The sequence below is a fragment of the Lates calcarifer genome, linkage group LG23, assembly GCF_001640805.2.
Source record: "Lates calcarifer isolate ASB-BC8 linkage group LG23, TLL_Latcal_v3, whole genome shotgun sequence".
NCBI classification, from domain to species: Eukaryota; Metazoa; Chordata; class Actinopteri; family Centropomidae; genus Lates; species Lates calcarifer.
This window is the reverse complement of record NC_066855.1, coordinates 17108942-17122084: the sequence shown is the minus strand read 5'-3', so window position 1 is coordinate 17122084 and position 13143 is coordinate 17108942. Positions and strand designations below refer to the sequence as shown.

Below are 13143 nucleotides of genomic sequence, written 5' to 3'. Positions count from 1 at the left end.
CACTACTACCTATTCCTCATCAACGGTTTAACCATGAAAACACAGAAATATTTGACAATACAAAGATTACAGCTGAACCAGAACATTTAACAAGACATTCTTATACCTTAATGTACTTTTCTGACATTTTTGATGCTTTACTACACTGTGGTGTCTTTTGACATACTATGACATTTTTTTTATGCCTTAGTATAAAGTAACATTAAGTGAGGCACGAGGCCTGCCATGGCCCTATTGGGATTGTGCAGATTCTTATTATTATTAGCTTCCGAAATGAATCGCCTTTGTCAAAGGACGTGGCCATGGCGGTACCTCAAATTTGCTGTTCCTAACCTGACATCCCGGTGTAAAGACAGGTACAGCCGCAATATAATACAAAATGACCACAAATACACACAAAACGACGACAACAACATGATAGACCGCTATAAACTGAGTTAAAAAAAATTTAAGGATGAAACACAAAATTACAAAGAGATGCAAAATGTCGATAAAGTGACTCTAAACTACTACAACAGGGATTTAAACAGACAATCAGGAGCTTCTTGTGTTTTCACCCGTACACGTTGGGGGTCCTCAACTCATGTCAGGGACGCCTCAGTCACGGACACACAAACACACTCTTACTCACACGACAAGAACGACTCAAAATGGAAATACGGTCAAAAGAAGCAATTTAAACAAAAGGCTAATGCTAACGCTCGCAGCTAACGCAAAAGCAAACGCGTGCTGCTAACGCTAGCCGCTAGCTGGTTCGCTCCTTACCTTCGCGCCGCATAGCAGGTGTGTTCAGTATCCAGTCTCATTGTCTCATGTTCGACAAAGAAGCAGCTTCAAAGCTTGTTTTAGCATCCAGGCTTCCTCGGTAATTAAGTTTTCTCACAGTACTGACAAAGCGAGCCCACGCTTGTAAGGCTGATTTGCATCCGTTTCCTGACCTCGTTTCTCCGCCTGTCTGCTCTCCTGGCCAATGACGACACACGACTGAGGCCAATGACAACACACGCAAACCAACAAAGGGGAAGGTAGGATATCAATAACGTCCGGATCACTGGGGGGAGTGAGGCTTCATAGATGTCACCTCGTGCCCCTGCATAGAGCCAGCAACAGCAACATAATGTCAATTGTACAGTAACATACTGGCAACTCTGCTGTGAGTTGTCTACTGATTTTTTGATAGGAAAATGTTTAACAGTATGTGTAGAGACAAAGTTATATCCAATAAAGTAATAGCTTGAGAGTGAATTCTGCTCAGAGACTGAACACCTAACACAGAATAGTCCTTGTTGAAAGACAATTATCAAAAGGTCAAAAGAATTAATGTGTAAAACAGACTTTATTTATATTTGATATAAGGTACAGAAAGTAATGATGTGACCAGGTCAGTGTGGGGGCACATATTACTGACAGTATCCCAAACCAAAACTTCTCTGGCATGTGTTTTTTTTTTTTTTTTTTTTTTTTTAATGATCAGTTCAAGGCCAAAGCTGCTGTCGTGTTCCTCCTCTCTGACACCATTTTAGGGTAAAAACACCACCAACTGCACTTATCCCTGGACCACAACACAACATCTCTTTGGCAACAATAAACAGAAGAGATACCTTTTTTTTTTAAAATCTTTCTCTCCCTCACAGGTACAGTACATCAATACTTTTAAAAGTATTTTTGTCGAAATACAAAAATATTACGGACAGTCATCTAGAGGGTTCTATGCTGCTAACTGTTACAGAATAATAGAGCCTTGGAAGGCAAACAAACACTCAGAAGACACTACATGTTGATCACAGGGTGTTTTGAACGGTGACATCCTGCTTCTTCATGACTTCAGAGCCAACAGCTCATCAACCACTCCTTCCCTTTTACTTCCTTACATTTACACACACAGAAAGCAAAGCATTGTAACATTTCATGATCATGACATCAGCCCTCTATCTCCTTCAACCATCAGACAAATTACACTTAACACTGAACTGATCTGTTCCATGTAAAAGTATTGTGGCTCAACAAGTTTAAGTAATCAAACCATCCATCTAAGCTTTCAAGTGCTATGAAACGTTGCTCTCATATGTTTCAACATGGTGCTCAAATCTATCCTCTAATTTTTTTTCCCAGAAGTCGAAACAAACTTTTTTTTTTTTCCCAACATTCAGGTTCTACAAGTGGAGTCATTGTACTAAACAAGCTCATTGTAGCCAATATACAGCAACAGTGTCAGTAACAGTTAAGTCAGGCATTCGTTTTCACTTCTCTTACAAACAGATAAAATGATAGAAATGATGGTAGAGCTGATTTACATATGCAAAATCACGTTTGTTCAGGCTAACCTCTGTGCAGAGAAAAATAGAATTTCACAGCCTTTTAATAATGTTGGGCAGGTATGTATTTTGATATACTGGCCTGTAGGGCGATATTACGACACATACAGTATGGAAGTTAAAGAATTTGTACCAAGTTATCTGTCCTTTTAATATCTCTGATTGTACTGGTTCTTGTGGATATTGTTGCAAATCAACAAGTGTTGCTGTTTTCTGGCAATATTGGATTTACAGGAATTTTGCATCAATGTGATGAAGTACTTTGATTTGTCAGGTATTTAACTTGACTGGATTAACCACAAACATTTGTTTTTTATCAGTTTCTTAACTGGAGTTCAGAGAATGTACTACATCAAGATGCACTGTATAGCATTATGGCAATATAGAATTACATACAGTGTACTGTGATGAAGATTTCATCTATATTGCCCAAGAGTATTGGCCCATGTCATTCTTAGAGAACTAGCATCTTTCTAGCAGTCCAAATCAAAATATCCCCTCTTGCTGCCAATTTGTTTTGGACCTGCAACATGAAAAAGGATTTCCATGACCATAGGTTTCTGTCTCTGTTCCAAAGCAGAAAACAAACAAAGAAAAAACTGTCCCCATTTCATCTCTAAGCAATAAATTCTTACACTGTTTTCTAGTTACTTGAAACCATGCATTGCTATATTTGAAAAACATATTAAACCTTTAAATCTTAAACTACTTCCTCCGCTTCTTGTTACCATAGTGACAATGTAGTGCCTGGTAGAGAGAATGAGCCACATATTCATGTAAAACAGTACAGTGATCCTGATTCTTAAAAAAAAAAAAACAGGGGGAAAAGTCAGAAAATATCAGGTTGTCAAAGGTTTGATTAGCTGTTCTTTCCTCCACACTAGCATGTTCTTCATCTTTGAATAAATCCAAATATTAACATTATATTACTTGTGATACCTCAAGGATTCTCGTTGATATTCATTAAGACAAGTAAAGCAGTTTCCAAAAAAGTAGAAAGTCTGTGGAGCTGTACAGTCTTGCTCAAAGTGCTGATCCTTTGCTGAAAAGCCCAAAAAGTTGATGTTGTGTCTTTCTTGTGTCTCAGTGACAGTTTGCGCAACAGTTTAATTGTCCTATTTCTAGGTCCAGGTGGTTCCACACTCATAAATACTCCCTATCATAAATTAAGAAGTGAAAGAGGTGGCAAACGTGATGCTTTCTGAAGGCCTGTCCCTCCACTGTCTCATTAATCTGAAAAATATACAGAATTCAACACACAAATTTCCCCTGCTTTCATAGATTCTTTACATCATACATACAGTATATATTAATATTCTGTAAATTTTATATATTAACCATATTCTTTTCAGTATTCTAAACAGCTTAGGTCAGTCCTACATTGTGGTAAGACAGACTTTTCAAAAGTGTCCACAGGCGGTAAGAGGCACTGTCTTGTGTTTCTAAAACCTGACGTTAAAAAATAAATCAGAAGTCATGCTAGTAGGCCAAGTTGTTGTCAGTGAGAGGCAGTAAATATCCACAGCTTGTTACTCTTTTTCCCCGTCCTCACTGCTTCCTGCAAAAGACAGAATGAGGCAGAAAGGATTAATGCTGGCAAGTGCCCTTTACAGGCTATTAGGCATCTTCCTCCTACAAAAAGTCAATTTATTTATGAGAAATTTGGCACAAAAGTGCATTATCTCATTAGTGTGGTACATTTAATCTAATTCTGTAGCAATGTGTTGTAGCCAACAATGGTATCTGTAAATGGCCAGTTTCCCAGACTGGGATTAAGTCTAACACAAAATGTAAGCATTTTATTAATACCATATTAGCCGAAATGTGTCCATACATGATTTGGAATAGCTCTAGATTTACTCCAAGAGTCAAGGCTAAACCTCAGAGGAGTCAAGTCTGAGGTCAGATACTGTCCATTTAATTGTATTATTTGAAGTATTTGAAAGACGAACAAGCACCTTAGTTTTGATCAAAACATTTTCTCATATCCAGCAAAAGATATATCATCTCACTCAACTGTTTGCTCTCAGTAGTGCATCTAATTAACTTTAATCAGTCCAGCTTTGAGAATTCATTAACAAGTTTCTCTAAACCATTTTGTCAGATCTGAATAGCTGTGACAAAATCTGAAATTTGACCTTCATCTGAGCCCCTTGAAAACTAGATATTTCTTTTAATCTGTGTGGAGAAAAGAGGAGAGGAAGAAGTCGGTAAAATCTCATCCCTTATCAAAAAACGTATCCTGTTGTGACAGAGGAGCTGCTCTCTAGAGGGGACCCACCTCCTGCTGAGTCCATATCAGAGTCAGAGATGTGAGTGATGGAAAAACGGGACACGTTGGACGGGGAAACTGTGAAGCGGGAGTACTGCACTGCTGGTTTGGCGTCCGGGGCCTTGGGGGTGATGGAGCGAGTGGGAGGGGAGTCGGATGCCGCTGAAGATGTTGGTAAAGGCAGCAGGGAAAAGTCATCCTCCCACTCATACCCTGCACCTGAGAGAAAACAGTAATAAGATAGTAAGCTCATGGTTTGACGTTTGCTCCCTAAATGAGTTTTCTTGATGCTTGTACAGCCAGACTAATCACTTCTTTATTGACATCAACAACATATTTAAACTAGGTCTGTTTTTGTACTTACTCTCCTCTGAGATGTTCCCATCAGATGAGTCATCTGAGGCATTAACTCTCTCATGGGGCTTGTTCCGTGAACTCTGACCCTCTGTCCCCAAGGGGAAGCCGTGTTCAGCCAGCTCTTTAGTTGGGCTTTCCTAGTGGAAAGTAGAAGAAAAGGATGACGTACTTGTTAGATGGACATAACTTGAGTTGGTTAATATTCACTCTCTCTAGTTTTAGTTCTAGTTTTATCTCCACTAAGTCAAAAGAAAAATATCTGTGCTTTTTAGCTGCAATGTTCAGCAGCTATTCTGTATCTTTGCCAGCCATTTGCTCAGGAATTATCAGTAAGTATAGTAGAGTATTTTCTGTTATAAATTGCTGCCCACAGTGGAGTTAATAAGAGTAGCCCCAACCAAACCATTCAGTTAATGTGCAATAAAACAATTAGTTTTATTTCCAATTAACAATTAGTCAAAAGAGGATAAAAGGCTTTGTAGAACTGCAGTATTGATGATAATTTTCCTTCAGTTTTAGCACAATGAATGACCCTTTCACATTACACTATGCCATAATACAGTAACTTGAATTAATGTCAACATATATTGATTAATGCAGGTTAGAATAATACAAAATGAATTTGATCAACGATTTCTTTTATTCTGTCTTGGCTTACTCACCTGATCGAACAGATAGACGGTGACGTCGTCAAAAAAAGACACAGTCTTCCTCTTGCGTTCGAGCTCCTCCTCCAGGTTCTCTGTTGTAAGAAGGGTCGGCATCTTGAGGAGGCTGCGCAGTTTGTGGGCTTCGCTGTCGTCACTCACCACAATGGGCACCGGGTGACACTCATCCTCACTCTCCTCCCCTCCGCTCTGTTCCTGCACGCTGTAAGTTCGCAGCTCCTCGTCTGATTCGTCGCTGTCATCTGTGTCACCGTCCTCCTCATCTGCCTCTTCCCCATCAGCCGGAGACCCTCGGCCCTCTGTTGAAGGAGGTGGAGGGGAAGGGGTGGATGGAGGTGGAGAGGAGGAAGAAGAAAACCTCCTGGTGTTTGCTGTGTGCTGCAAGGCCACCTCATCTTTGGGTAAAGTGTGCAGGATTTCACTGGATGTCCCTGATGTCCTGTTTTGTATTGCCTTGATCGCTGGCTCTTCTTTTGTTTCTGAGGCTTGATTAGAGTCTTTCATGACCTCTGCTTCCTCCTCTTCCTCCTCTTCCTCCTCCACCTTGCTGTTGGGGGTGCAATCTCCATTAAGGGCTCCAAGGGCTTCTTCCATGGCCCCCACGACCTCTGCTGCCCAGTCTCCTAAAGATGAGCTCTCTTCCTGGGATGGCCATTCATCCAGTACTCCCTCTGTTATTGAAGCAGTGTCAGAGGTCTCCAGAGGTGGCCCCACGTCCTCATCCTGGTCACACTCCTCCGTCAAGTAAGCCTCCATATCTGGTGGAGAAGAAGATTCTATTCCTCCTGTCATTATGTGATTCATTTCAAGTTTTATGTCTTTGTTTGCTGAGGTGTCCTTAAGTTCTTCCTCCTCTTCATTCTTTCTTTTCTCACCCTTCTTTTCTCCAATTTGCTGCTCCTTTTCAGCATTTTGTTCATCTCCTCCTCTCTCCGATAGTTCTTCTCCTTCATCCCTAGACTGCCTTTCGTTCTCATAGTCTGAAAAGTAAGCAGAGTCTCTGTATGGGGTCTTATCGCTTAGCGGTAAAAAGATGTGATCGCCTGTCTGTGAGGCTCCTGAGGCCAAATCTTCACCTAGCGATGGTTCACCCTCTGTGGGCACCACTTTAGCCTCGACTCCACGCTCCTCCAGCACCTCATCCTCCTCCAGGCTCGTGTCAAGGGTAGGCTTTCCCAGAGGTTGTTCACGGGGTTCGTGAGGCTCTTTAGGTACAAATTCAGGGCTTTCGTTATTTTCTGTGTCATAGCCACTGTCCATAGCTTTAGGTGAGCTGGAAGGGTGGGAGGATGCAGGGCTGAAGCCTTCACAAGACCCAGTTGTAGATGGCAGATCCATGGAATCCATGGAGTCGGGAGTTCCCACCTGCTTCTGTAGTGACTTGAAGGCAGGAGAAGCGTTGATCTCACTGGACTCGTCAGCGAAGATGCCCGAGGTAACATCGGTGATGTCGTCTGTGATGTCATCATCCTCGTCATCATCGCTGCAGTCGAGGATGTCAGCGAGGCAAACGCTGCCTCGGTCAACACCGCTGTCTCCAGTTTGACTCAGGTCTGACTGCGGATCCGTGAGGGCCACCATCACATGCATGTTGTCTGCAGGCGGCGGAGTGGTTTTAGTCATTGTCAGGGTCACCTCTTCTATTTTAGGCTCTGGCGGTTTTTGCATGATTGGATTTTCCTTGATTACATCCTCTTTCATCTTCTTGAGTGGGGTATTGTCAGTTGCAAGGTCAACATACTGCTCTCCTCGGTCCTCAGTCTTTATCGGGGTAGGTTTGGCCACAATGGGACCTCCTGGAGCTGGTGACAGATTGATCATCTCCTCATTGCTCGGGAGGTCAATCATCTTATCTCTGATGTAACTGCTATGACTGTAGCTGTGACTATAGCTGTTGTTTCTGACTAGCATGCCAGTGAGGGGGTCAACAAAGTGTGAGTGGCAGCACTCTCCAGATGCTGGCACTTGAGTCTCGCCCTCATGGCACAGGTAGATGTAGGGGTTGCAGTTGTCTGAAGGCACCATTGCATGATGTTTACTCAGACTAAGGCAGGCACTATTGTCTTTGGCCTGGTGGGGCTCAAGATAGTCAATGGGTTTGGGTAGAGAGTGGAAGGCCAGGCTGTGGTCCTCCGGCCAGGAGTCTTCAATGTCCGTACTTGGCATCGTGTAGTGGAAATCTACATAAGCGTCCTGCCTGCAGCTGTGGCTTGCCCGTCTGTGGTGACCCACACTGCTGTGGCGGTGTTTCGAAGGCCAGGTGTTGCAGGTGTGTCTCTCAACAAATATGTCCTCTTCTTCTTCCTCCTCAGAATCACTGTCTCTGTGCCCAATGAAGAGTGCCCCCTCTGTCTCCATGTTGATAGTGACAGAGTGGCTGTTGTGCCTGGTGTGGCTAGGCATAGTCTTCCTAAGGGAGCCCATCATGTCGTAGTAGCCGCCAGTCACGTTCTTTCCTATGATAGAGGTCTGACTTGTGTCCAGGTATGCATCTCTGTAGGCCTGTTGAGGTGGACTGCCTACAGAGGGGGATATGCCAAGTGGGTTCTCCAACTCACCCAAGGCTTGACGCAAGCTCCTCGACCCCCAGCTCTCCTGGTGGTGCTCAGAGTGCTCACCTCCAATCAGGTAGTGATCTATGCCCAAAGGCGGTGAGTGCTCATAGTAGTAACCCCCATCTCTGTCTTTATAAGACACGTAGTGACTAGACTCCCAGGGTCGTAGAGGGCTGCTGTCCGACACTTGCCCTAAAAGGGGCTCCATTGTCAGGGAGATAGCAGGACTTGAGTCATTTGAGTCATACACATCTGACTTATGGATGTCTGCTGACCAGTAGGGACCCATGTTCTTAGCCTGTGATGGGCAGGCCATGCATTCACCTGAGTCTGCACTCCCAGTAAGGAAGCTCCCACTGCTGCCCTGATAGTCTGGGCTGTAGGAGCACATGGTATAGTCAGGATCAATGTTACAATCCACTGGCTCTTCTATGCGGATGTAGTATTCACTGCTTACTGAGGGGCTATGGGCACTGAGGACAGGAAGTATGCCAGGAGCATGTAGATGTTTTGGTTGGTAGTAAGAGGGAGAAACTCCATGGCTGAGGCTCTCCATAGGGCAGCCTCCAACAATACCCCCTGGTGGGTAAAATGCTTCCTGACAATGATGGTTGACCTGACCCAAGGTACTGGAGGAGTCCGGGGCTCTATAAGACTGGTCTGCCCTGGCTTGCTCCCACTTGTACTCAAAGTTCAGGCCATGGCTGGTTTCAGTGACTGTAAGTATGTCATCCCCGGACTCTGAGTGGTAGCCATCACCTGTTGAAAACTGCTCAAGGAGAGGGAACGAGGAGGAGGTTGATGAGGGGTGGTCTCTCGACATTGCAGAGGCACCACGGTGACCGCTGAAACCAGTGTTGGGACGCAGCGAGTTCCAGCGCCTCTCAAAGTCTTCCTCAGCCTCGCTGGCCCCCTTGGCACACAGGTAGCTGAGCAGCAAGTGGACTTCCTCTGCATTGGGTCTCTGATCGGGCTGGAGCCAGCAGAACTGCATCACCTCATACCTGAGGATCCCAAAATGAGACAAACAGGAAAACAGACAGTCATGTATGAAACAGACAAAATATGAAACAGAATACCTGATACATTTCTGGTGCAACACTTGTAATGTGCTCCATTCCATTACAAGTAGTGAATTTGCGTTTGAATTCTTAAGGTCATGATAATGTTGACCTTTGAAGTTTGACCACTAAATAAGCTATATTTAATATAATCTAATAAGATCATCCTTGAATCCAAGTGACTGTTTGTGTTAAATTTTAAGTGATTCCCATTGCATTTATAAGGACAGACAGGCAGACAACCTGAAAACATAATGCCTCCATGGCTGTTGCCAGTGCAGGAGGCATAAAAACTTAATTGTGAACGGTTAATTAATTTAATTAACTGATTAAGTTGTAATAACAAGACTAAAAAGAAAATGCCACTGGAAAAAGTTTCACAGCACAGGAAAGCAAAACTAGCAGGATTAGCATCATAATTAGAATCTGCAGGAAATGAGAATCTGCTCATGCTGGAAGGGATTTAATTGTGTTTCTCTGAATATTGTGTTTTGCCATGTTTGGCCTGCTCCTGTAGGACCGGTTAAATAATTTAAAGATGTTTCTAAATGTGTTACTGTGTGTCTCTCACCAGCGCTCAGCCAGGGGCACTTTGAGCAGCGGTTTGGGCAGTCGCAGCTGCTGCTCCCTCACAGCGTAGGTGAGTACTTGTCTATCAGAGTAGTGTCTGTAGGGCTGGTTGCCCAGCTCAAACAGTTCCCAGATAGTCACACCCAGGGACCTGAGACACAGGATAACATGGATATTGTGGTGATTAAACATATCAGAACAAGTATGAACCATTTCCCCTATGTACACATACTTATCCCTAAATAGTCTTTGGTTAATTTGCGCCCTGACCTCACATATCACAGTCTTATGTCTTGACAGAGTGAGAGTTTATATATATTTTTTGTTGGCTAGTTCTCCCAGTGTGCCCTCTGCTCTTGTAATTTTAGTATCAAGAGCTACTTGGAACTTGGAAGAAAAAATGAAAGGAGTTAAAGACAGTTCCCCAAGGGACAAAAGTCTAATCTATCTTCTATGTTTTGTCATTTACTTTCACATTTAGGGTTAGGGTTGGCCATTTTCCATAGTGTGTGTTTCCCAGGGAACCAAGATCAGGTTTGTGGTTGTGTCCTTTTATGCTAAGTATAGATATGTTTTAATGATTCCATTTTAAAGTTCAATAAGCATCATTGTGCAAGATTTCAGTAGCTTTCAAAAAGAAGAAAATGCTTTATTTTTACAACTTAAATCCTGCTTTTAATAAAATGCAGCATGAATAAAAGTTAATTTAAAAATAAAATGCCTGAATTTGTTGAATTTCTAAAGGCAACTGGGTATAATAAAGGCAGAAACCAGCAAAAACAACATTTGCATGGCACACAAAATATTTAGTCATCTATCCTCTTACACCCCACCCCGTAAACTATTTCATTTTGAAACCATATGCTATTGTTTCTAAGAACAACTAAGCAAATGTGCATGTATCTTTGCGTGTGTGTGTGTGTGTGTGTTTGATCCTACCAGATGTTGCTCTGTTGGGTCTGGTCAGCCACCAGCAGGTTTCCATGCACCTCATCAACGAGCTCTGGAGCAATCCAGCGCAGCGGCACGAACATCTGATCTGATGTCACATAGTAATCATCCTAATGGGAGGCATGGGTAAAATGTTGACAGGCAGCCAGTGAGAAAAAACCTCAGCGTTAAATTTTAAGCATTTTAACTGTTAAATCTGACTCACAACCTGCAAAATAATAGTGTTTATATTTGCATACATTACTGTGTGCATGTTTCTCTGATAAGCAGACCTTGTACTTAGTGTGGGACAGGCCATAATCTCCAATCTTCACTGACACATCAGCAGTCAACAAGCAGTTCCTCAAAGCCAGGTCACTGGTGACAGAGGGGGTGATGGGGAAGGAAGAGGGGGGTAAACAGCTGTTACATCTCATCGTTATTTATAAACATACTAAACATGTCTTGGAAATTGTGGGAGGGTCCTGTTTCTTGAGGCACAAAAATATTTAGAAGCCCTGCAAGCAAAAACACAGACTAATAGCAAGATGGATTATTCATTTAGAGTTATCTTTGAAAACACATATCAAGATCCACTCCTGTCTCTGAAAAACATGCTGCAGACTGAGTGGAGGTTTGAGCTGTTCTGGAGATGAGGGTTCACCGCCTGCAACAAAATCACTGATGCTGGAGTCTGTAAGGAGCACTCAGGCAGCACCAGGATATTGTTCCAGGAAGCAACCAAGAAGTAGTACTGATTATAGCTCAGTACTGGCATTGTAATTTAAAAAGTGTGTGTGATATTTAATAGCAGAAATTGCTCACTACCTGTGTGTGAAGTTGTGTTTGTGCAGGTGCAAGAGTCCTGAGGCGATGTCACAGGCCATCCGCTGAAGAATCAAAGGCTCTGGGGTCATGGTTTCTGCAGTCCTGCAGCCTCGGAGGTAACCCTTCACATCCCCCTGGACCCAGCGGAGAGAAATAAAACAACTGTATGTTACAACCTCTGACCACTGGAGGGCAGTCTTGTCATTGTGCTCTGCTTAATGGGATCAAAAGTCACCTATCTCGAGTTGTCAATTGTGTAAAAATGCCTTGGTATTAGAATCTGCATGCAAGTCCACCAGATCATCTAGGTGTCCTCAGTCAGTAATGTACAACTGGATTTTTTTTTTTTTTTTTTTTTGATTATCTGGAATGAACAGACCAATTTGTCCACCTGAGTGAATTATGCCCATTTTTGGTCTGAAATTATCTTGCCTGGCACAACCCTGGCCTCTCTGTGTCTCACAGTACTTAGAATGTATACGGTTTACAGTAATCACACAAAATGATGTCTGATCCTACAAGCCATAACAGGTGTGAACAATATATTTCATCAGCTACCACCAATTTACTTCACTCACACTGTGCAGTGGATTAAAAAAAAAGATTGCTGTGAAGCAGCAGAGAGCCAGTTCTTAAATCTTTGATTACTTCGATATCACTGCAAATGTCAGTATTAAATCTACTGAGCTAATCAATTCTGTGGAGCTGATGGATTTGGATTTTATGCTGCCGTTTGAGTGATATTAGTGTAGCATGACTTATTGGTAAGTTTGGGCTCGGCTGCCAAATATTTACAGCGGCTGCCAAGAATGATTTATTGCCAAAAGTAATTAACAAAAAAAAATCCATAAAATATTTATAAGAAAAATTAATTTGATGCTCTGACGCAGTTAAAGGATGTAATGCAGGCTTTCAATTAAAAGCAAAGGTCCTTTCCTAAGTATTTCATACTGTAGTTTCTAAAATATGCACCAAATGGATGCTTAATCTTAATAAATCTATTTCTTTCTACATGCTGTAGTGTAAGCCATTCTCCCCACACCTGGCCTCTGAGGTTTAACACGTACCAGTGGACAAAACTCCATCACCAGCAGGTAGGGGGTGACTTCAGTGCACTGGGCCAAACACTGCAGCAGAGCAGGGTGCTGAAGAGTACTGGAAGAACAGAGGAAGAGAGGGAGAGGATGTAGTAGCTCTATGACGACACAAAAATTCCTAGACACCCACACTGACATACAGTATATACATACTGTGTTCACTGTGAAGAATCACACAGTATATTGACAGTATTTCTAAAATGATCTTATTGCAAGGATACATTAAATAAACAGACAGTTCAAGGATTGTTGCTACATGCATAAGTTATTAAATGTTGCAATTATAACAAGTGACTAAAGTTCCTTTTGAATCATGGTTTCATATTGTCACATTGAAATTGAAATCTGCATTCATATGCTTATCAGCCACTCCAGCCATTAGTGCAATAAAAAAAGATTCTTTCTGCAGTGGAGGAAAAATACAGTTCCACCATCTCAAAACTGAGAGTACAGTGCTTCAGTAAAAGTATGAGTTATATCTCATACTGTC

General features: G+C 42.4%; 1 protein-coding gene across 5 annotated transcripts in view; it reads right to left on the bottom strand.

Annotated features, from left to right (window-relative positions):
• Window positions 1-1440: 1440 nt before the first annotated feature.
• aatkb (apoptosis-associated tyrosine kinase b) overlaps window positions 1441-13143 on the bottom strand; it is a 51811-nt gene continuing 40108 nt past the window's right edge. For all 5 annotated transcript variants that reach the window (XM_051066172.1, XM_018666607.2, XM_018666609.2 and 2 more), the window contains 9 exons: window positions 12624-12711; window positions 11557-11690; window positions 11022-11106; window positions 10738-10859; window positions 9800-9949; window positions 5607-9171; window positions 4952-5081; window positions 4597-4806; window positions 1441-3873 (listed from right to left, as the gene is read on the bottom strand). In XM_051066172.1, coding sequence (XP_050922129.1) covers window positions 3845-3873; window positions 4597-4806; window positions 4952-5081; window positions 5607-9171; window positions 9800-9949; window positions 10738-10859; window positions 11022-11106; window positions 11557-11690; window positions 12624-12711 — 4513 coding nt within the window. In that variant the 3' untranslated portion in view covers window positions 1441-3844. The remainder of the gene's footprint in view (window positions 3874-4596; window positions 4807-4951; window positions 5082-5606; window positions 9172-9799; window positions 9950-10737; window positions 10860-11021; window positions 11107-11556; window positions 11691-12623; window positions 12712-13143) is intronic.